Source organism: Plectropomus leopardus, chromosome 21, assembly GCF_008729295.1.
Source record: "Plectropomus leopardus isolate mb chromosome 21, YSFRI_Pleo_2.0, whole genome shotgun sequence".
Taxonomy (NCBI): Eukaryota; Metazoa; Chordata; class Actinopteri; order Perciformes; family Serranidae; genus Plectropomus; species Plectropomus leopardus.
Genome location: NC_056483.1, coordinates 17446008 through 17471762, shown reverse-complemented (window position 1 = coordinate 17471762; position 25755 = coordinate 17446008). Strand labels below are relative to the sequence as shown.

Here is a 25755-nt window from a genome sequence, read left to right as displayed (position 1 = left end):
AGTACAAACACACACACATCACAGTAATGTGGACTAATTAAAAGGATCGTTCACATGATTCAGCAGGTATTAGTACAGGTCTTACAAGCGCTGGACAAAGTAATGGAGATATCCCATGAGATTTGGAATCAAAAATAACAAAAGAATCAACACAGACAAGAGATTAAAGTTGAATCCCAATTAGCAGCATCCTGTATGTCATCCTTAAGAGTTCTGACAATCACCACGTTAATAGTTAGATAGAGTTGCAAGGTTTCAAAGCAATGTGAAGCAATTAACAGCGTTTCAACAAGATAAAAGGTAGAGAAGCAAAAACAGTGGAGAGACCAACTTTTGCGTATTTCAATGATCAAGTCCGGTGGAAACAAATGTGTCCAAAATGTAAATGCAGCTTATTCAAGAGAAGAGAGAAGAAGAAGAGTGCCTTCTCTGTTGTCCTGTGTCATTACAGTTTAGACAAATGAAACAGGTTTTATTTGACATAAAAATCCTCTCAAAAGTAGCTAGAATCAGACCAACAATTTGTAAAATCATTTAAATATTTGCTACATTTGGGCAAATTGCATTTGCAACGTGAATAGTGTTGGCAGGTCATACAGTAAGTCATTGATAGTGAAACTACACGCAACATCACAGTCAAAAAGTATATTACAGATATACACAGGTTATCTCTAGAAACCTGTCCCAAAGCATTCAAATACAACTGAAAGTCATGCTCCTTACTAGAAACTTAATATACAAAAAACGTATTTATTAAAAGTAAATTTTGCCGTGTACAGTAACAGCAGTATTGCATATGTGAGGCATTGAGTCCTTCTACCTGACCCCGACATCAAGCGTAAGAAAAGGCTGCCCAGAAGCAGCAGCAGCTGCAGGTGCCCTGTGTCTGACTTCACTCCGCGTTACCATCTTCCTATCCTTCACCAAACACCCACAACATGAAGTCAGTGCTTTGACTGAAAAGACCATGCACGCTCTCTCCTCCGTATGTGAACAAACTGAGTGTGCAGGGTCAGGGTTTCAGTTGACTCTTACTTTCAATTACATTTTATTTTATCTGCATTTAAGGTAAAATGACTTGCACACCTAATTAAATAAGCACTGCATTGATTAAACTTGTCTCAAATGTAATAACAGAGAACAGTCTTTAAGGAGGCAATAATGAACAAAGCAATGAGCATATATAATTACATATAATTTGTAGTCTCTAAATCTTCTGTACATCTGTATCTTTTTTTTGGATGCCCGCTATAAGGTACAACAGTACAAGAAGAGATAATTTCTTTTTGCTGAAGATAACATGGCTGATTTCACCACAGACTGTGTGTTATACTTTTTTATGCTGCTTTCTTGTTCATAGTTCAAAATTTGAAAGGACTGATTCTCCTACACCTACCTTCCTCTTGTATTCAGATTTTAAAGATTTAGGTGGATAATATGCTTAAGTGGTTGTGTCATGTTTTTGTTTTTTTTTTTTTTTACACCTGGAAGATTTGCAGATTGTGGGCAAAACAGATTTGTTTCTAAAAGTTAAGACAGACTGTCTGCATGATTATTTGATTGTCCAGACATCACCAACCTCTTTGCATGGGTTGCTGTGGTAACAACATCAGTAACTATGTGGCTAAGCTTGTGCTGCAGCTTTTTAAGCATAAGAAGTGGAGGTCCATTACTTTTCCACCTCAGAACAATTGCTCTGTCAAATCTTAGTGCAGAACTCTTCTGTCAGCATCTATAGACTCTTGTTCTCCATGCTGTCCTCTATAGCGCTCTGCTAGTTGCAGCATGGATTCCGATTAGCACTCCCGTCACTCTGGATTTGACATCCTCATTGTGTGTCATGTCAGAAGACACTTTGAAATCCGATTCAAGCGGCCAGAGAATCCAGACTTAGACGCATCTGTAGAAACTTTCAAACCACCTCCAAATGTGGTGTGGATCCAATTAACAAAAACAAATTCCATGTGTATTTTTGCTGTCAAGACTTTCTACAAACCACTCTGTAAACCATCAGGAACTGCCAAAATTGGATTTGAGCTGGCAGTCTAACCAAGGCCTTTGAAATACATACCAGCAGAAGGCTTTCCTTCTTTGCCCAGTTTTTGGCATCCACTTTGACCCCAAGGTCTGTTCATAAAGGAATAGCATGTACAAAAAGGATGTTATAAATAATACTGGAACAGGATCTCAATCTTCATCATTGGGAACGCTCTAGTCCATAATAACCCCTAGAGCATAATAATCCTCCACTACGTCCATGTCGTGTGACCAATTACCATAGTTCCATGTATGATCCATTTATTTAGGCAACATGGTTTTGCATCATTCATTGTGAAGTGCTTGTTGATAGGGACACAAGCATTACTTCACATAGATACACACATTGAGCATTAGAGCTAATAAATAATGTTCTCCAGCTGCAGCTGCAATGCTAATGTAGGATAGAAGCAGTTATTTACTCCTGCTTGAGCCAAAGGAAGTAGGCCAGCTTTACATTAGCCTTTTTGTTTAATGTCTTGTGGCGATGTCACATTGTATGACGAATGTTTCCTCTTCCAGAGCGTAGGCTGCAGAGGGAACCTTTGTTTTATAGGACTTTCAAACCCAGAGAGACAGTGGGCCTCATGCAAGAACCACTCGTATGAATAGATTTGTCCTGAAGTGGCTCACAAGAGATCAATTTTTATGAGTACTTACACTCTTGAATGCTTTCAGTTTATGTCCACTAAATTCTGACTAAAAGCTCAGCAGGGAAGTTCCTTTTTACTCTTTCATGACATTTTTATGCCTCTGCGCTGGTGATAGCCAAGGCCAGAGACATTATGTTTTTGGGTTGTCCATACGTACATACACATTCTTGTGAACCCGATATGTCATGAACGCCTTGAAAAAATCTGTCACAAACATACACTTGGACTCAGTGATGAGCTGAATTTGGTAGTCAAAGATTAAGGTCATTGTGACCTTGTACCTGTCTCATTTTCGTAAACACAGTGTCTAAAGATGGCCTTAAGGTAGTTTCCTCAAATTTGGCAGAATTTTATCAGTTAAAGAATGAACTGATAAAAATCTGATAGTCAAAGGTCAAAGATCAAGGTCATGGTGACCTCATAAAACATGTTTTGGCCCATGTTTTAACAAACATGGATGTAAACTGCATTTTGACTGGTGCATGGAGACTTCATTGTTATAGGCAGTATACCTTGTATGCGAATCGAACTCATCACAAACAGAGTGACATCCTTATGTGCCACTAGGGGGGCATTTATACTTATGATCAAATCACGCGGATGCGCACTACTCATGAATAATTGGCTTTCATCAAGTTGCAACGAGCAATTTTGGATAACTTTGTGCAATTAGGAGTGTATCAATCAGATTCAACGCACTCACCTCATGGAAAAAATGCAAGATTTTAGTTCAGGATATAATATGTTCTTGCATGAGGCTTATTTCTTGTGAGATTGGGCTATACAGATAAACTTGCCTTGGCTAGAAAGAGGAACATAAAGCTTTTTATAAGCCATGCAAAAATTGGCTTATATTATAATCTCAGTTTGCTCTTTTTTCAAGGTTCTCTCTCCAACACATACCCAAACTCTTGCTGTTTATTATTTATTTGGATCCCCAACAGAAAAAGCAACAGCTGCTCTTCCTGGGGTATGAACAAAACAAGGACACGGTGTCACACAGTACTCTCTACATACGGGAGTTCAGCGGCACCAAAGTGAGGAGCTGAGCTCTGATCCAAGTCCTCACGCATAGACTTTTTTAATGCCTGCTAATGGCCACTAGGGGGCAGATTGTCAGTGAATAAATGAATGAATGGATGATGGACCTGTGAGCAGATATAGCACTCGCGTCTATCATAAAACCAGTCAGCGTCATTCCGTTCTTGTTATCCTCTCCAGTTTCCCTGCCATATATCAGCTTAAGCAGCAGGCAGAAGAGCGGCGGTGCTATAAGTTCGAGTGTGCCGGCATTCATTTGAGAGCCTGAGTTTTATCCCACCCTGTCTCCCTTATTGCATCCACTGTGATTTCTGCCTTTCTCTGCGGTGCTCGAGGACTCTCGGTCACCGGCTGATGACTTATTCTCAGTCCCAGAGGATCCGTGTTATGAGACTTAGGGAGGGTTAGTGAAATGGCCATTCCCAGAGCCCAGATTGACAGCACATTATTAAAAAAGGTGAGACAGACACACACACACACACACAGGTGCTCATGCAGACCTCCACTCCTCAAAGCATTCACACACACATTCATAACTACTACACAAGGACACATACACACTCCCTTTGCCCTGCAAGTGATGAAAAACAGTCTTAGTATAAAGTGCATTATTATACTTTGTCTTGGAGGGGAAAAAATCCATAATGTAATAACGCAGTGAAAAATCTATAGGAATGCAAGGCTATCCCTCCTGAATAGAAAAAAAATAAAAATCAAAAGGCTGAAAAATGCACCTTTTGCTGTTTGGATATTTTCAAGCCCATTCAACTCCAATTCCAAAAAGTCTCCTTCCCTCTCAATGTTTTCCTCCAAACCCAGTGAGCATATGGCAGCTCTTCAGAGACAAATTTGTCAAAGATGAAAATTTAATTAAGATTTAATTTCTTTTTACTATGCCCATCAAGTCGTCTGATGCGATAAGGAGATCGATGAATCATCATCCGGACGGGGTGTGGATTCAGGGAGGGTGGAGGGGGGGTATTTTGTGTTACAATGGCACGAAGAGAGCAGGATTTTAAAAGTGATGAAGAAAGAAAAGGATGGCAGAGATAGAAGGAGGGGAAGTGGGCATCACTCTCTGTCACAGCTAACTCAGCCTTCTGGGGTGGCTCTGTCTCTCTTGCTTTTCCTCTCTCCATCTATGTCTCTCACCCCCCTCCAACCGTCTCTCAGCCTCACTCGCTCTCACTTTCTCCCTCTGTGGAGACAGAAGGAGAGGGATCAGTTTGAGAATTAACCATGGCAGTTCATTTCACTGTAGGGCTGAGGATACTGAGGGAGATAGAAGGCGGCGGTGGAGGGGGGCAGTAGCGGGTGGCCTTTGAAAAGTTGATTTCAAACACTAAAAATGTATCCTGAATGTTATATTAAAGGAAAAATCCTTAAATGCACTTTAAATTAATAACTGGAACTGGAGGATTTTACTTTTGTGTCTGCGTGCAGTGTATAATATGTTTAAAGAAGACTTTAGCGTAGCTCAGCTTTAATGCTGGATGTCTATGGGATCGGTCGTAACTCTGCTCAAAGTTTAATTTCAAGTAGCCTTTTCCCACACAATTACACATATGATCACAAACACAGACAGAACGTGTGCACACGCGAATGGCAACAGCACGGATACCGGAAAGCAATGTAAATGCATACATGAACCTAGCTAAGATGCTATAATCAGCTTAATTTTACTTAATGTAAATATAATGTATATGTAAAATATAATGTAAATGTAGTGCATCTGGATTTGCATACAAAACTGTATAAAGTTGTATAAATGGCAATATGTTGTTCTATACTTACAATCACCTGCTTAGTTCATCTTTGATACCTTTCTAAATAACAGACAAACAAACAAATGGGACTTACACAAACACGTCCTTGCTGAAGGTAATAGGACAAGATATTGTCACACTGCTTTTAGAATACATTGTCATTTAAATATGCTTATTTGTTTAGTTTAGTTTAGTTTAGTTTAGTTTAGTTTAGTTGCACATATACATGTATAGAAAAGGCAGAAAAAGAAAATGTTCAAACTCTGTGCAAGAGAGTTTTAGAAGTATCTCATGGAGGTACCTCTCCTTCAAAGTAACCATAATCACTCATAAATAAATAAAAATAAAAGTTGCATAATTGACCAAAATTTCTTGTTTTCTTGCCTAGTGTTGGCACCCCCACGTTGTCTGTACACTAAATCTAATCTATATTAAGCACAAAGACTGGCAATATTGTATAACAGCTAGCTCACATGGGGTAAAACAAATTTAGTGACCAGCACCACTAAAGCTCACTAATTACGGTCTTATTTATGGTTTGTGTGAAAAGGACAAGGGGTTTTAACTTCTGAAGGATTATGTTTTGTGCTATTTCATGGCCGGGAACACTGGATTCCTGAATTCTTGTCTTTACGAAGGTTACCAGACAGAGTCTTGCCAAAACTCTCAAAGTCACTGCTTAACAAGGCTAAACCTTAACTCATGGCATATACGCCATGTGAGGCCATATGAGAAAGAAAAAGAAGAAAAACGCTTTAGAATTGAGACATGTAACTAGTAAGGACTTGCCTTTTTTCAATTTCATATTTGCAGTATTTTGGATAGAGAGATGTTACATTTTGTTTTGGAAGCATGATTCATTTATTTAAATGAGAAACCTGGGGAAGATAAAAAAAAATCCATATGACATGACTTGTTTTGCTTGACTTAGAGCAGGGACTTGAATTGACTTGTTTGACTTTCACCGCAGTAACTTGTGATTCGCTTGAGACTTAGAAAGTTAAGACTTGAGGCTTGCTTGTGACTTGCGCATGTGTGACTTACTCCCACCTCTGCAATTTTATAAACAGACTAATGAAAACTTTAATTTTCCAAATGCACAGAAACTGATACATAATTCATCAAGGATTTTCAAATCCCTCTGCAGATTACTAACTTTATAGTTATTCATCCAATTAAAGATACATTCTGACCTCCTCCAGGGTTACGTTTTTAAGTGTGTGCAAAGGAAAAAAATTGTCACCAGTTAGAGATGAGCTTAGACTGTGGGAAAGGACAGAGTAAAGCTGTTGAAGGCTGTGAAGGTCGTGACTCGTCTGCATGGTGACATAAGTGGTTATGTAGTTATTATGAGTTATATAAGAGGTCTGTGACCTTGCTACATGGTGACAAGAGTTAAGTTGGTTGATCGCTGCTGTGCCAACAATATTAAAAGATCCTGCCTGAAATAATTACTTTTTCCCAATGATCAATAACATATTGACTGTTTTTGGTGTCTCTATTTGAACAAATCATGCAGAAATGAATAGGGGCCCTTTTTTTATTTTACAAATAACTGTACTCAATAAAAAGGAGTTTTTTTCCAAATTCCAGAATTTATTTTAGAAATTCAGTCTTCATTAGTCCTGTCTGCAGCTTGATAAAATGAATAGATTTGCTTGTCAGGATGGGATTAGGAGACACTTGTTCAGATTTAGCTGAAGCCAGCCTCGCAGTTTACCGATCTCCTTTGATCAAAGCAGTAAAAGGCGTGGACATGCAGTGGATTTCACTGTAATGATTCATCCCCTGCCTCGAGAGAAGATCCACATTAGCCGCCCAACTGTCTGACAGAAAACACTGCAGTTCTCGGTCCCAGGTGAAAATGAAAACAAGCGCTCTCATATCTGATGGTGACAGTCACAATAACACAAATATTACTTCATATGACGTCAACACCACATTTTTCTGTTGTTGTTCTCTAATTAGTGTACGTTAATGCGGAGCTACCAGATGCTACAGCCTTATTATCGGTACTCGAGTCCAACTGGGAAGAGCTGATCATGGAAATGTGACCAAACACATACACTCGATATCTTCCACTCATTTGTGCAGACATATACACAAATTTAGACTTTCCTGATTAATCTTCCCTCTTGGGCATATGAAGTAGGTTTCTATACATATTTCAATGACAAGATTAAATCCCATAGGAACCAATAATGCCACTGTAGAATAAGAATCATTTTTTCGCGAGTGAAGACAAACAACTATGACTTTAAATAGGTCTTTCTGAAATATTCCCTATATAATTTCAGTGAAAGAGATTAAGATTTGATTGGAAATGTGTGTGGTCTGCACAAACAATCTAGCAAACTGCCTTCAAAAATGAGTTTAAATATTTATTTTAGGTATTAAAGGCATTGGTTAGCACATTACAAACTAATAAATCAGTGTTATCACATTACTTTACCAATGCAGCACTAACAAAGCACTACTTTGATCACATTACACATGCACCAAAACTTGAATTCCATTCAGAATTTTAACAAATTTCATGATCACTGCTTTTTTTTTTTAACGTTACCTTCGCTTAATGGAAAAAAGGTATTTAATTTGAGTGTCATTGCTCTTCAAATCTAAATACAGTGAGCCTTGTGAGAGAGACTGTTCACTGTAAAATATGAGGCTCACAGCTCTACTGTGTATTCATTCAGTGCCATGTGTTTATGCATCCACACACATAAACACATTTGCTGCGCACACACAGCTTCACTTCCATCCTTTCCGTCTGCCGCGCACACATCACCCACTCATTTATGCTTTTATTCCTTTTTCCACAGCTATTTGAATTTCCATTTTACCCCCATTCGCTTTCTTTTTTCCCCTGTAAACCTCATCGCCTGTTGTTTTGCATCCTCTCATTCTGTTGCTTTTTCTGCCCTTCTTCCCCACCACCTTTTTCTTCTTCTTCTGCCTCCGCCTGCTCTCGCTCCATCTCTTGGTTTTGTTTCATGCTTGCGCTCTCTCTCTCTCTCTCTCTCTCTCTCTCCTTCTCTCCTCCACAACACCCCCAACCACCCCAGAGACCGAGCTTGTTTACTCTGTCTTTTCCACATCTCGGCTCTGTGCAGCTGTGACGGTAATCTTTCTTTCAAATATTTGTTTCTTCCATCTCCAGATTTTTTTTTTTTTTATTCCTTCCCCCATAGCTACCACCACCAACGTACACCTCATTCCTTCCCTGAAATCTTAAACTGTTCTTCTTCCAACTTAGCTCCTGGGCACTTTAAGACTTGCCACCTTCAATTCAGATCTACACATTGAGACCGAGTGAGCGAGCCGGGCACTCCGGTGAGGCAAGTCGTAATTCTGCTCCTGAGGAATTCAATCAGGTTGCATGCCGTGTGCTTGTGTTTTGGCAGCCTCTCCGCCGCTAACCAGTTAGCGATGCCTGTCACCATCACTGGGCTCTATATAGCCAAAGAGCTCCAGATGATGATGGATTGCTATAAAATGATGGCAGCCAGGGAAAGTAATTACCAACTTTGCCTGCGGTGGAAATTCAGCAGATAAGCCCCTTTCCAGAGTAGTCCAGGTAGCGCCAATCCAAACAGGTGAGACACATCGAAGGTCAAAGCAGAATGGATACTGACAGAAACAATGTAATGACGCCCACACACACACTCGCACAGCCTTACTTCCAGCCAACAACTGAATGTGCTCTTGACAGTAGAATCTTATGTGGCAAATTTGATGTTCTCTTTTTATGTGTGACACACTGAGGGTAAATAAATGACAGATTAGCTTGTTCAGTGAGGAAATAGGATGCATGTCAACAATTTAAAGCCTATGCACCCATGGGAGAACAGTGCACGATTGGTTTCTGATAATCCATTAGCATGCATGCAGCAGTGATGGTCTTGGAAGGGTGACAACATAACTGGAAATGAACCAGCCAAGGATGAACATCAAGCAGTGGGACTTGTAACCGCACAGCTCTCTGATGTGAGACTTATTGTAAATCAGTTGATGCCCCAAATGACTCTGACTGTATTTTAATGGCCACATTTGTGTGTGTGTGTGTGTTCTGTCGCATGTGCTGACCCCACATGCACAGATCATGCTCGGTGAATCGCACACCCCTCGGAGATCATGTTCTCCAAACAGCAGCTCGCAACCGTGATCCCTGCACAACTCATAAAAATCAATGGAGCACACCGTCAACATAAGCAGCTCCTAATGCTCTTCCTGTGCGATAGGACAAAATTAGATTGCAGCCGTGCCCTGTAATGGCAGGGCAAGGCAGGTGAAGGGGATTGAAAATGACGGCGATTGAACATTAATCGAATGACCCGATATGGGATCCTGGACATCTGCTCGAACCCCACAGGTTGTTCATAAAGCGACGCATAATTGCACTGACAGGCCACTAACGTTCCAAATCATGACCTGGAAGAAAAGGTTATTTGGCCTTGAACTACTCCAATTGACAAAGGGTCATTTGTGAAGGAAGTAGTCATTTTGACTTTGTGTCATCCCTTTTCTTACAGTGTTGTGATAGGTTCAACACTTGCAGTCCTTGACATAGCTGAAGGCAAACAGCAGTCATTTGGTACAGTGCAGCACTGTGACTATTTTCTCTGTATAAACACTGTTATGAAGAATATTCGCTCTGTTCAAACTGAACTTACAGTTTGGTGATGCACTAATGGAAGTCACCTCTCTCTCTCCTTCTGTCTGGTTTTATATTTATATCCCACTCCATTTAATGTAGTGGGTCCCCTGTTAATCTGCCAGACTAGATGTAGATAGCGCCTGTGTATTATTGCACTGTCAGCTACTTAACCAGGCTCTTTTTAGCACTGTGTTACTGTGGCTTTTTTTTCTTTTTCTTTTTTTCACAGTTCAGTTAAAGAGCTGAAACACTTGCAGTCTCACATTTTTGACTTTGGGAGAAACTGGAGGAACCATGTATAATGTACGTCTGGCACGATACTGTATGGCTACAGGAGCCTACATGTGTTGGTAGATTATAATGGTGTCAATATCTTCTTAAATAAAGCAAACAGATTAATGACACATCTTACCACAGAAATTGGAGTATATATATATCAGCAAATCGGTCTCACTCCCAACTTGTTAAATATCAAAGGCTTGGTCAGTGGCCTTCGGTGTCAGACACCTCTGGACACTGTGGCACTCGTCAGTGGTGGTATAAGATGCACCAAGTGGCAGCATTTTATAACAGTCAGACTACTGCCCAGCATTAAAAGCAAGGGCAGATGGGAGGATCAGTGGTCAAACAAACTTTGGACTTTCACCCACAGGATTGCTGTTTGTGTCCTGTTAAACCAAACGTCAATTGACTTATTTTGATAACAGTGTAGTGCATCAGTATACATACTGATATATGTATAATATATACATGTATGGAATACTATGTTAGGGGTGAATGTCACGTGCTGTTTGTGACATGCCACATGACGTTACCTTATGTGAGTAACACATGTTCTTATTTTAAGCCAAACCGTTATATTTTTTCTAAACTAACCGTCTTTTGTTGCCCAACCTAAGGACATAAACCAAACATGTTTTATGCCTCTGTGCCAGCAATAGCCAAGGCCAAAGGTATTATGTTTTCATGTTGTCCATCTGTCCCATTCATGTGAACGCGATTTCTTTAACTCACAAGATACACACACATATATCTGGACTAAAGAATAAACTGATAAGAATTCGGTGGGCAAAGGTCACTGTGACCTCACAAAACATGTTATTGATCATAACTCAAAATTTAATTGAATTATGACAAAATTTCACACAAATGTCTAAGAGGATATAATGATGAAGTGAAGACATTTTATATCCAAAAGGTCAACTTCTGTATGACATCATAACATTAATGCAAAAACACTGTCAGGCCATTAATCAGCGTCATATCTCGAGAACAGAAGCAGAGACATTTGCTCAGATACTGAATTGATGACGCTAATCTAGGGTGCCCACCATGATACTGTGCTGATTGTATAGATTTTTTGTGTTGATGTGTTGAAGAAGCGTGTGACGCATCCATGTTTTCACTGGCATAGATGTTGTCTGAGAGTGCAACTTGACTGGTTTGTGGAGGCATACAACTATGAGACATTAATTCTAATTTTACTTATGCTCTAAGTTTTTTTTGTTTGGGTGTTTGTTTTGTTTTAAGAGACTTTATGCATGTAACAAGTGGAAACTACATTTTTTGTGAAAATGAAAGTTTCTTGTGAAAAGACCCAATACATGTTACAAGTGTAAACAGAGACACTGTCTCTGACAGTTCAAAACTGGCAATGGGGTGGTACTCAGAGCATCATAGACTGACATTGGGCCAGTGACCAAGTGTTGGTATTTGACTAGTTGGGAGTGAAAATGTGTTATTGTTAGCTAAAGCCAGGCTGCTAAAGCTGAATTAAGTCCAGTAAATTGTTCGAGTAAAGGGGATCTTAAATATAAACCTGATGGCAGCTTTCACAATATCATGCCAAAAGAATGAGGCTTAAGCTGCTCATACCACAAAAACTCAGCAACCTCACCAACAGATGATGTAAGACATGGAAATAAAGATACCGCATTGTTTCCAGAACCAATTTATTGTGACACTCAGAACCAATGCTGCCAAATCAAACTGCACTTGGCAAATGAGGTGATTTTGATTCTTATTGTCCTTGCCCTTGTCCTTCCTGTCTCCTGGTTAGCATCTGCCCACCCCCTTGAGGTTTGACATCCATTACGCTCCTCCTCCATATGCCAGCATAGCCTCCTGCACCTCACAGCTCTCAGACAGGTCACAGATTTGGCTCCTAAATACAGCTTGCAGGCAGAGATCAGAGGAAGAGTGATTGAATGACAGGAGTTTGATCAAAGTCCATGTACACAAACACATGCACACACTCAGGAAATCCTCATGTTTCCCCTGAGTACTTGGAGATATTTTGTGACGGCTCCATTAGATGAAAGGCCCCACCAAAAATCCCTCACAGATGCCTCCCCTGCCTCCTCAGCCGAAGGTGTGGTGTTAAGCGGATGACAGCAGAGACGTGAGCAAGAGACGAAGAAAGCACCCTTTTCATTTAATTTCTTCCTCTCTAGTTTACGTGGGCGCGTTTCTGCTATTGCCCAGCATGCTTCCTCTTCCCATGGTGAGGGGGTTGTTTGTTTTTGTGGGCAGGCTGCCTTATTGAGGGCAGGGGGTAGAGCGAATGGGAGGGAGGGCCTCCGTTCAAACAGATGATTAGAGAAAGTGGAGCTGCCGTCGATGTCCTGAAAGCAAATTCCTCTCAAAACGAATGCAGACCAAAAATACACCGCCAGTGTGTTCACGTTCCTTTGAAGCATACAGATGCAAACAGAGTAAAACGGCAAAGTGTGTTCTAACACCGTCTGCACTTCATGGTGTCTGAAACCGCCATGGTGCTAATTAATGCCCAAACCAAGATGTTGGTGGTTAGATCAGATGGCGAAATGATCTGCGCAAAAAGCCTATGAACGTCTCAATCTCCTCAGATCTACAGCCAGCCAGTGTCCTGGTGTGGGAGAGATCTGGTCACCATGGGGATGAGACAGACTGTATTATCTGCTCAGTGGCTGTCTGGCACAAGGGATTGCTTGACGGAGGGATGGACAGGCAGGCAGCAGGATAAGATGTGTCCTCCTATGGCATCAGAGAACGATTTTGCCATCTATGATGTCATTTGATATGTGTGCCATTCTGTGTCTGTGTGCATGACAATTCTGTCTCGTGTCTTTGGCAACACACGTTTTAAAGACCGATGTGCTGAGAAGTGTCTTAGAGCAGGAATCAACTTTTTAACTTCAAAATAAGCCAAATATTACAGTCTGTCTGTCAGCCTGTGGTGTTTGCTGAAATTGGTTTTTCAGTGATGTTGGGACATTTTCAGGCGTGTACCTTTTGCTTTGTGTGAGGGCAGCCATGACCTTTTCTGGCAACAACAGGGACATCAAAGCAGAAATAATGGAGAAAACCAGAAGAAACCAAAGAGGCATGAAGCTAAACGTGCAGCAGACAACACTCTCAAATCACGGTGAAGACTAGCAGTGCTTCAGACGCCAAAGTCTCAGACTATGTGTCACTCCATGTGTATACAGCACTGTGAGGGAGGATGGCAGGACTAATGATACACTGCTAGTTTCAAGGAAATGTTGCAGTTGTTGCCTCAAAGCCAATTTTATGCCTTAATTTTTTTTCTCTCTTTTTCTCTTGCAGGTATTCCTAATAACATTGGTCCAGTTAGTAAGTACAACTTACAAAGGAACTATATGAATGCTTGATGCTTTGCTTTGCCTATTGAGCCACCCTTCACCACACAACCCTGAACTTGGTGCCAAGTGTTCATTTCTGATTCTAATCTTGCTACCAAGGATAACTCAACAATTGTTGACTACCCTTGTGTTTTTGGGGAGACAGATAAGGAGTAGCCGCAGGCTATATTGTCATGATGTGGGCATATTAATTTACTTTATCCAGACTCAACTCAACCAGATAACACTTGCCTGGCTCTGCATGCAGAATGTCATTTGTTTTTTTTTTTCTTTTCTCCCATGCATTATAAATAAATGGCATCTAGACTTTATTAAAGTGCCAAGACCTCTCTGGCAGTATAATGTCACAGGAGGTCATTTTAATATAAGCCGCAAGCGCCCCGGCTGGTATTATCTTCGTCAACCAGTAGCCCCTTAGGAGGGGGAGGAAGAAGAGAGGTGCCATGTCTCAAGTTACCGCTGCCTGGAAGGCTGTGTGATGCAGGAACCATCGGACTGTATTGAACAAGTCAAAGTGCATTCACAGCCCGGCTCAATTCTCTTTATCTTTTTTCTCATTGCCCTGTTCTTAGTGAGTATCCCCCAGGGCAGTGGATTGATTAGCAAATGCCCCCTCCCTGTCTGATCCTGGATCCACATAAACAGGCTGAGGGTTAAAGAGACATGCAAGTTTTCTGATAAACTGGTTTACATGATCAAACTGCCTGTTAAATGATGATAACAACAGCACAGTTTAAAGTTGTCCATACTGTAGCTGAAATATTGCTGGCTCTGACACTTGATTCTAACAGTTAAGCATACACTGGAGAGACTGTTGAAGTTCAATATCTTCTTTCAAGTAGGACGAGTGACCTTTCGGAGCAATATGTGTTTCTTGGTATTCATGAAATTGTTTTAGATTTAGATATAGCTTACGCGTAAAGAAGATGCATTATATTCAATAACCGCCCAGTTGGCCTTGTGGTTGAAATTTAGGCGATGTCAGGTGACCAAAATTAATTGTCAGATGCTCTAATGCCAAATTGATGAAGAATACTGGAGAAAGATGAAGTTGATATTTTGTTACTTTTTAGTTGTGTTGTTACAGAACTAAAATCCAGCATCTTCCACACATCTTATGAAAAGGTCATCTTGATGTAGAATAACAATATTTATTTTATTTTTTTATTAGATGTCTGAAATTAGGTCTGTGTTACCAAAAGCTTAACAGACTTTCATGTTTTGCTCTACAACATAAGATATGTCAATACATATCCGATAGGTGAATTATGAAGCTTTTAGATGTCTTAAAAGTGGCAGCTGCTAACAAGCTGCTAACTGAGACTACGAATGTAATCAAGCAAAACACAGTTTTAGCTTTTTTACCTCTGGTGATTGCATTTAGGCTTCAAAAAACATAAAATTGATGGTCATTTGGGGAAAACAAAATTTGTGAGTATCAGAAACATTTTTTCGCCACAGAGCTTATTTTCTGCAATAATCCTAAATCCAATGGAAAAAAGTCTGATTGGCTCTTTAACGAGGAAACCAGAGTGCTGCTGACTTTGATGTTGGCCTACAGATAAACATCATCACCGCAGTACTTTATTTTACCAGTCCTGTAGCACAGCATTTCCTGATCATTTCAAAGATATTACCACTAAGCTTTCAGCAATAGTTTGACAGATATTTTCTTGTTTGCTTGTATGTTGGGAGTCAGAAGACTGATAATTGATACCACCATTACATCTGTCCCTCTGACGTAAAGCTGGAACCAGGAGACTGTTAGCTTAGCGTAACATAAAGTTTTGATTAAGGATGAAACAGCTAGCACATCTTCATCCAAAGACATGAGAGCAGGTATCTTCTGGCAAAAATAGAAAATTCTCAAAATTTTGAATTATTTTTTCAGCTCTGTCAAAAGTGCTTATACTTAATGCTTTTAAGTTTTCAATATTTTTCAAGTGGCTTGCCCTCAGTCAATATCTAGTTAATGCCAAAGTGTTACAGAGCCAAGTTGAATGCACCAGGGGACTCGTGGACGACACATGCATGCTTGTTTTCATCATTTAAGGGCTAAGATGACCGCTGGGCAACTTTCCCAAAACGTGCTGTGTGAGACACAGGGCAAAAACAGATTATTCCCAGGTGTTTTTTTAATCAGGCTTTAGAGGGGAAGTGAACACTGGTTGTAAAGTCTGATGCTATGTCATGAGTCAGAAATGGACATGTGGCCAAGAACAACCCCCTCCTGTCCCAATCTTCCACTGCTCGCCTCCCTCACCACTTCCACACACCTTAGAAATTATGCGTCCACTCCATGCATGGCCTGATGACAGCTTAGTGTGCGTGTGTGTGTGTGCATGCTTTTCGAACATGCTGTATATACATGCATACATATTCACATCAGTCCTTTTCGTCCCATCCAAATGCCAGGCCAGACCATGTCCAAAGGCTGTCCTCAAATCCTTTACGGGGGAGAGTGTGCATGCTGATAAGTGTGTGGTTGTGTGTGTGTGTGAGCGTGTGTTTGGGGAGGGGTGGGATGTAGAAAGGACACTCTGACAAACCAAAGTCTTCACTTCTCATCCAGATTGGCCCACAGGGATTTAGAGTTCTCACGAGTGGCTGTCTTGTCACAGCAGCTTCCCAAAGAACCGGCCTAACGCTGAAAACTAAACAGGATGAGGCTGTTTTCAGTACAGACAGAAAACAATTAGATGTGTGCGTTATTAATACAGTAAGAATAAAGTGTACAAAAAAGGTTAGGAGGTCCTTGAGGTTGTTAAATGGACTAGAAGCAAAGCTGTTGTGCAAAAAGAAAGAAAACACTTCTTGTGTTGTTGTTTGAAGGTAATTGAATTCCTTATTGACTTTTCTCAATTCTATTTCAAGTTTATTAAGCCAGGCAGAATTGCTTAATGCAGACCATTAAAGTGAAATTAATATTTTAAAAAACAATTCTGGCTCCGCAAGATTGCATTTCATTATGGGTATGGCATTGATTAAAATCCGTCACCACTCATTTAGCTCGCCTTACCTGAATATTCCCCATAACAAAATAATTAATGGAACCCAGATGTGTATTACATCCAATCAATTGCCAACAAAGAATGATTAAAAATGAACTTACTTTACCAATTAGAGGTTTTAGATCCAGACAGTGCAGTTCGCTCATGTGTGTTTTAGTTTTTCTCAAATGTCATCATAGATTAATTGCTTGTGTCCTTGCAAGTCAGTTTTGTGTTTTTTGAGCAAATAGCTCCAGCATTAAATTCTTAATGGAGCAACAGAGGATCTAAATTCAGAAAAAAAAACAAGGGACTCGACAATTTACAAGATGTAAGACCCGAGTTTGAGTGGTGATGTGGTGTGTGTCTTTATTTGTTTATCTGTCATATTCAAAGAGCCTCTAATCGCGTGACTTAAGTGACTTCAACTCACTGGAGATGTCGCAGTCATCACCGATGCCAGAATCCCCCAGCAGGATCAATTGTGAAACATATTTTGGGGAGATAAAAAAAAATGAAAGCAAAGGATGAGACATGAGATACTGCATGATAGTCTTTTTCAAGCAGTTTTGAAATCAATGACTGGTAATGTTTGGGGGGCTTAAAAGTGATTGTCAGCATGTAGACATGCCAAGCTGAAAGATAATGTCTTATTGAATAAAAAAAAAACCAGTACGTTGCAATTTGCAAAGGCATTTTCTAAAATGATTCGGCCTGAACAGCAGTCTGGTATTCGATTCACACATAGGGTAATAGGCTTCTTGCCAAGACGCCACTGGATGTTAATTACCCAAGATTGCATGATTCATGGAGTCAATAGCAAAAGGACAGAAAGATCAAGTGAAGAGATGAAGGGGCACGATGAGGAAACTTATCCGTATTTCTCCCTTTGCTTGAGTCCTCTCCATTTCCAACCGCAAAGTATTTCCCTGACACGGAAATACGGACTTGTATGTAATTATGAGGTTATGCTACCCACAGCAGTCCGTCATTCCAAGTCCCAACACCTGCCATTATTTATTCATTGTTATTCCTCCACCAGAAATACACTGTAATTAGATATTGATTACATAGTCGATGTGATGAATTAAACAAAATGCCCCCTCACTTCTTAATTTGCTATACATAGTTTAGGCACGCTTGCACAAATCGTGACTTCAAGTTTTACAGAGTTTTATCTTTTTTTTTCCTTCAGTTTTTCACTCATCATTGCCATTGTCATAAACATAGACATACACGGCAAGCCCATGGAAGTCACACAAATTACATACAACGTCTCTCCAATGTCCTTAATGGGTCTTTGGATGCATTCTCTTTGCCCGTCCATGTCAGCCCTGCCCCATTGTATTTGCTGTTTCCTGATTTACTGATTTGAGTCATGCTGGACATGTCCGTGTCTCCAGTTGTGTGTGTACACTACCACGTAGTCCCCCCCCCCCCCCCCCTCCCCCTCCCTGTTAAGTGCATCACACAAGTGCACATGAATAACTCCTGGTTTCTCTCAATTGCACGCAGTTCGGCCGAATGTCTCATCCCTAGGTGTCGCTAACCGAAAAGAAGGTAGGCATCTAAGAATATGCAACAACTGTTTTTTCACAGATTCACTGATCTCGGGGTGTTTGCATAGAAGCAAAAAGAAAAGAAAAAAAAAACCTCTTTAGTAGCTTTAAGTATCTGTGGGTAGTATCTTCCCCCGTTTCCAATCTTGGTTGTATTTCTGACAAACCCAAAAAAATAAACATCCTCCGCCTGCTTGTCTTGCTCATGATAAAGGGTTTTGGCTCCTTCAGAGGGGGCTTGTGCATTCACAGGGCACTCATGTTGCAACACGCTGCGGTGCGGTACATTATCCTCTCAATGTGTGCACTGTACATTCATACATACACACTTGATTTTAATTAGGTGCAGAGCTTCTAGGGATTCTCGCTCCCATCTTAGCGTATCGGGAAGAAAAGCAGGAGAGGTTTCACTGTGGATTTTTTTATGCAGATTGATGTTAGGCTCATCTCAGCTTAATCCATCGTGCAGATGTGATGTGCAGCCACCTCGCAAACAACTAGCGCACAACCACTCAGCTCTGTGTTTCCATGACTGCAGCCAAGCGCACACAGTGTATGTGTCAGGGGCTTATGTCACCCAGCACAATGGCAGAGGCTGGGCCTATTATTTCTTTTTCCCACTGTTTGTTTTATGACTGGAAAGGAATCGAGGGATTGATGTGTTCACTGCTAGCCAGTTTCCTTGCCCACGCTCCTGTGCACAAATTTATAGGGTGAAAATTCTTGGCTGGCCTCCACCGAGGTGGAGAGTAGTTTGTCAGGGGATAGTTTCTGTCTTGGGAAACATACACAGAGGCTTTTGAATTATACAAAGCACTTGTTAATGAAATGAAGCATAAAAGAGGAGACCATAATATTTGAATTGTTCGGCATCTAAGGCATTTGTAACAGATGCTGCTACATGCAGCCAACTTTGTTTGGCAATGTCACTCCTTATTTCTCACTGCCATCATTCATCATTATTTCGTATGTTTCTATTTTTTTACAGTTACATTTATTATTAAGCATGATGCTTAGTATTCTTAATTCTCTGACATTACATGTTTTTTGTTTAATTGCAATATCATGATTTTTTTTTTTCTTCTTTTAATTTGTCTAGTAGCTCCTCAAGTTGCGTTGTCCACTGCCCCCTCTGTCCACGTTGCAAACAGCAAGCGAGGTAGGAGCTGGAATTCATACATTGCCCCCCAAGATGACACCCACGCTTTCTCACTGTATGAACTGATCTTTTTGTTTAACTGTAAGCCCCCTAACCCCTTGCAGCACTAACCCAATGTTAGATCACTGTGTGTCCATATCTCCAGCTCAGTTCTGGGCTGATGGCTTTCACTGTACAGGGCGCATTAAGGATTCATTCGTCTATGGAATTGTTTCTAAACACTATAAAAGTCCCTTGGAATCCTATCTTTTTCAGTGCAAATAAAGTGGGTGCTTGGGACTACAACTATTTTTGGGAAACGTGTTTCCGAGACTCAAGACTTTTTATTCCCCATGCGTGCATGATTTATGACCTTAGCCTATTTCTGGAAAGGAGAGATTATTTGTCTTCTGAGAGAATGTCTGTGCGAGTGAGGCATCTAATGTAGAAGATCTTTGCCTACACTCGAACAAGACTTTCTGCTTTAGGTGAAAGGTAGAGTGGACTAGAATTGCTGCTCCTTCATTTCTAAGCCTTGTCGGATTGTTAGTGGCCGGACAGACAGAGAGACCTGACCTCAATACAGATCCTTAATAACCACAATCCCTTGGACGAAAGCCCCATCCGCCATGCCCCCTATTCTGGATCCATGGGCTTTCTGTCCAAGCTCCTGCCAGTAAGGCTTAAGGGTCACATCTGTCTGCGCTGTGACACATGGTGTCAGTGGTCACTCCGTGTGGCAGACTGATCCTCATTCGGATAGAGCCCAGCTGGGGCTGCACCCCGTAGGCCAAGGCTGCCAGGGAGTATCATAGACTGCAGCATGAGGTTTGCAGTCCAGCTCTAACTCCATATGTCTAATTTATCATGACACAGCACAGCATAGCAGAAGATGACACACTCTGTACCAGTGCACCTCCACATATGCTCACTTGCCTCATTGACTGCTTTCAAATACAGTAGGTTAGGTTGTAATATGCCTTTAAAACAACGACAAGCCAATTTGTTGGAGGACTTTAGGGTCTTTTAAATTTTGAATTCATGCATTTCTTTACAAAGGGTTGTGATATGAAGCGTCATTACCTCAAACCACATCAACCATTACATTCTAGAGATCAATTAGACAACAATTTAAAAATGCCCAAACACCATTCCCTGAGTTAAAAGATCCATGTCATTCATGGTTTGACCTGACTTACGCTGTTTGGTGTTCCCGATGTTACCATGTCTCTGTGTCGTCATTTTGAAACCCTCCTTGCCTCGTGTTGTGGTGTGTTTGAAGTGATGTGACCTCTTCGAGTCCTTCTAACGCCGTGCTTTTTATGTGATGTCTTCTAACTCTGGCTGTGCCCATGTCAGACTAATCATCCTCACTCTCATCACTTTCCCCAACATCTCCTCCTTCACAACGCAGTCTCCATTTTTAACCTTGCATGCCATGGTGCCTCGCTCAGACTCTTGCTAACCCCTCCGCCGTAGCACTCGCAGCAACAGCAACAATGCCAACACTTCCTGCCGCGTCTCTCTCTCTCTTTCTTTCTTTCTTTTTCTCTCCTTCTCCCTTCTCTTCCCTTCACACTCTCTTTGCAAGACTGCGAATGCTTCGGCCACTCCAACCGATGCAGCTACATCGAGCTGCTAAACACCGTCATTTGCGTGAGCTGTAAGCACAACACTAGGGGCCAGCACTGCCAGCTATGCAAGCTGGGCTACTACCGCAATGCCTCGGCAGAACTGGACGATGAAAATGTGTGCATAGGTCAGTCCCCCACTCGGCCCCTTTCACTGCCACTCTGCTTTCACAAACACTTTCCTCGCCTCTCCTCTTGTCTTTGACTCGTCACCTGAGAAAGTGTCATCTTCCACCCCCCCACCGCTTCATCATCCGCACACCCTCCTGCCTCCATGTTTTTCAGTGGTCTCCACATCTTCCTGGTTTGCTTCTTCTGCTTTTGCACAATGGTGGAGTGTTTTGTGGAAGACGCCCTTCACTCAGCTTTAGTAAGACATACAATATCACAATGCATGAGTGATTTTCAGTCATTCCTTTCAGGCATGGTTATAATAATTGTCAACTAATTGGGGTTGGTGCAGTTTTAGAGCTAGCTAGCTGCTGGCTTCTATTTATTGATGTAAGTTCGTATGTTACAGTTGGTCTCCAACTGCTAGTTTGTATATACTGACACAGTAGGCTATGTTATTGTTGTTTTTTTGCTGCCAGCTTTTGTTTGTTGATGTAAGTTAGTATGTTACAGTTGGTTTCTAGCAGCTAACTTGTATAAACTGACACAGTAGGCTATGTTCCAGTTGTTTTTTTGCTGCCAGCTTTTGTTTGTTGATGGAAGTTAGTATGTTACAGTTGGTGTCAAGCTGAGGGCTTGTATTTATTGACGCAATAGGCTATGTTACATTTGGTTTAGTTTCAACCTTTTACTTGTAATCAAGGTGCAAAAAGTGACTGAGCCAACCAATAATTTAAAAATAGAATGATTTGATAGGCAAATATATATAAAAGGCTATAGTATGTGCACAAACTAATGGAAACACCTAAAACAGCCTTGTGTCTGTAAATTAAACATGAAGCTAAAGCCAGGAGCAAGTTGATGAGGCTTTGCAAAGACTTGAAATGGGGAAACAGCTGCTATAGGTTCATCTCAAAGAGCGAATAAAAGAAATAGACGTAGCCTCTGGGTCTAAATATGTGGGAGCCAATTCAGAAGCGTCTTAAACCTGCATCCTTTTTATGGCCAACAGGGAGCGGCTCCACCTATAACAAAAGAAGTCTGACTGCATTGAAGTCTATCAACTCTTTCACACATGCAGTCTATCCCTAAAGTTTTCAAGAAAATTATTTTTTTATAAAATAAAAAGAGACGTCTTCCGCCACATATACATCCATTATTGCCCCATCTTCCTCTTTAGTTGAGTTTTATTGCAGTTTTCATCAACAAGTGCTGCATTATTGCCATTAGCTGGACTGTCCCTTGCCCCACTTATTCTGGCATTATCATGGCATGCGTGAAAAGGGGCAGGACAGTAACGTTCCTAAAAATAGTTCATGTATGAATAGTGAAAAGTGATGCACTGCTTGAAAGGTTAGCCCAGTGATTTACCCATAAATAAGTGTAAAAGAGACTTGAACTTGACTTCTCAATTGATTTATTACCTCGGTAAACATTCTCCTGTGTTTCTGGTCTCAACTGCTAGTTTTAAGTCATCTTTAATACAGCATGATGTTCATTTTGTAAATTATGATCACATTTAGAATTAAATGGACAAAAAAACAGGGTGCACTTTAGGGTGTGGCTACCTTGTGATTGACAAGTGGCTTCAACAACGACCTGTCAGACAGGACAGAGGTGTAGAAATGTGTATTTATGGCACTGTGTAAACTTAAATAGCCTTGCACTTGTTTTGCGCTGTTGTCCATGTTATCATCTTAGAACTTTCATATTGTGTTTTAAGTTCTGAAAGTTTATTGTCACAGTTTGGCCTAGAAATGTCTTGTTTAGCATTCAAATGTACTAAAAGATACCCTCCAGAGTAGGCTGTTAATATTTTCCAGTAAATACATTTTAAGCCTTTTTTGGAAGTAAGTTGCATGGCGTAGCAAGGTGCAGTCTGGTTGCCAGTACAGGTGGGTGTGCGTAGTGTCTTTGGGTTCTCAGCTAGATCCACCCTCTGCTCCTCCATAGCTCCACCCTATTGCCCAAATATAGTAATTTCTGGCTCATCATCTGCACACCCTCCTGCCTCCATGCCTCCAAACCAAGATGGCTGGTATGACCAAATGCCAAACTCTAGGCTCTAAAATGGTAGTTAACAAAACAAGGGGTAAGCATGGTGGCTATGTCCACCTCTTTCGTATAGTCTATGGCATGTCTACTGGTATCAAAATTAGTTTACCACCACTTCTAAAGTTACCTAATTAACTAATTATATCTCTTTTGTTTAATCCTTACAAAAACTGAATTGTAAAAGTTGCTCTAACAGTACCAAGTTGGCTGTTTCTTCTGTTTCCCATTTTTATACTAATATTTCTGAAAATGTCAACCTAAGTAACTATATCATCTGTGAATCAGGGACTTGCCTGTGAAGACAGTGTCATGATGTCAGAGTTAAAAGGCCATTTTCATCTGGTGTTTCTGTTATTTTGTCCATGACCTTTATGCAGGCATTCATACACTGCATCATCTGTTTTTCTTGTAAAAATGTGTGAAAATTGCGTTTCACATAGTTCCTGAGGCTATAGTTTGGTTCCCTTTTGGATTCTTGTGCTAGCATGTGGAGTGTGAGTTTTCAGTGCCAGGTGCATTTGTGAGTCCTGAGGGGGGGAGTCTGACAAGCAACAAGAGTTCTGAGAGAAATGTCGCAGGAGAAGTCACACCGCCAGTCAGAGGTGCCACACAAGTGCATATGTCATATACATGAAATGGCCTCAAGAGTAGCAGCTGAATCCCGTCACAAGGCGTTAAGAGTCATCGAAGCGTTACCTTGTGCCAAACTCACCGTCACCCTGCCTCTCTCTAGCTGCCCCCCCCGTTTGTCACTTGCCGTCACCTCTCTCCTCTTGCTTGACCCTCGGATGTCACTCGGGTGCAGCCACGTGCAGCCAGAACGGCCACAGAAGGTGCAATGTGATGGTCAGAGACTGTCAAAATAGGTGTCACTTTGACTGCAGAGTGCTCCAGTCGCTGTGGAAAGCTGGAAGGTCAGTTGAGCGTAGGACACCAGAGACTTGACAGGTTGTTTTTTAATAGTGTTTTGTAGTGATTGTCAAAACCTAATTGTGGCTAATGCCGATTCCCTTTAATGATAATGATGTTAATGAGTGGCATTTGAAAATGACACCAAATTCTTGGACAATATTTACATCCCTTTGAAAATTAGAGAGACTTAAAGAACATATTACAACAATGCCCATTTCAATGTGTTGTTCTCTCATTCCTCTAAATCCTCAGCATTCACTCTTTGTTTCTTTCCATTATCCATCTGATACTGGCTCATCAAATTTCCTGTCTCCTTTTTCCATCTCTTCCTTCTCTGTACCTGAATGTATGAATTTTAGAAAAGCATGTGCAGATTAGCCCACTTTGTTCATCCTAAATCAAAGCTACTGATAATGCTTTGCATATTTGCTCATTGCATATTGTATAGCCATGTTAACAGTTAAATAATTTCTGTAATACTTACAAATATGCTGTGATGAATACAAATTGTCCATGCATCCCTGAATCATTCATTTCTCATTCTGTCTCCATTCCAGTTGAAATGGTAGCATTTTTTTCCTGTATGAATCTTTAAATCTATTTTTTAAAAAGTAATCAAGCGTCTTGTTGTTATAGTTTAGCTTATAAGTGAGCTTGTGGAATGTGGTCCGCGCTGTGAAAAAATCCTAGTGCCGGGAAATCAAAGCACCACCCTGTTTCCAGCCTGTGTGTGTATGTGTGTGTCTTGTTTTTCCAGAGTGTAATTGTAATCCCTTTGGCTCAGTCAGTGATCGCTGTAATGGCACAGGATTTTGTATATGTAAGGAGGGCACTACAGGGCCTAAGTGTCAGCAGTGTCTACCCGGCTATTTGTGGGACGATGGCTGCAAATGTAAGTAGAACCACAAACCTCCCCCACGCAGCTCCCAACTGTTCTCCCCCCTCAGCTCTCTCTCTCTGCTATCTCTCTCCAATATCTTCTCTCTCTGTGTGATTCCTGAGCTTTGGCTGGAAGAATGTGCTGCACATGCGCAGGACTTGCTGTCTTGACAAATACAGACCTAACCCATAACATGAGCTAACCCAATGTACCAAGCCATTTGATTCACTAACTGAACCTGCATTTCACACTTGCCGTGGCTGCGATGTAACAATGTAATATCAGCAGGTGCCCTATATGGCTCAATAGAGAAAAAGCAATGGCATGGCAGGACGCATGCTGCTCGGTAACTCAGTTATCCAGCCGTGTCGCACACCAACAAAACAACAGCTGAGTCAATATTGACTGCTTGACAGGCTGCCTGTGATCTGTTTGAGTAGCCATCACCCCCTCGCCAGTCCACAACAGGACAATGTCATCCAACACTAACATTTTCCAAAGGAGAATGCAGGTCATTTTGAGTTCCAGACCATTTATTACTGTCTACCGTTTATATTTCCCCCGGCCATTTTACAATGCATGCCCTGTGTCATTTGTTTTCAAATGTCACCAATTTTTCATTGTTTTTTCCAAGCCAGACTGACACACCTACAGGAGGTAGCCATAATAAAGTCCACACCT

At 41.0% G+C, this 25755-nt stretch overlaps 1 protein-coding gene across 8 annotated transcripts in view; it reads left to right on the top strand.

The window, feature by feature from the left end:
- Positions 1 to 25755, top strand: part of ntng1a (netrin g1a) — a 172311-nt gene that overhangs the window by 135029 nt on the left and 11527 nt on the right. For 3 of the 8 annotated variants that reach the window (XM_042510273.1, XM_042510272.1, XM_042510271.1), the window contains exons 5-6: positions 13743 to 13769; positions 24952 to 25086. In XM_042510273.1, the coding sequence (XP_042366207.1) occupies positions 13743 to 13769; positions 24952 to 25086 (162 nt within the window). Of the gene's footprint in view, positions 1 to 13742; positions 13770 to 18303; positions 18349 to 19446; positions 19507 to 21076; positions 21245 to 24951; positions 25087 to 25755 lie in introns of all 8 variants that reach the window. The other 5 variants (XM_042510279.1, XM_042510276.1, XM_042510274.1 and 2 more) reach the window with 5 other exon arrangements.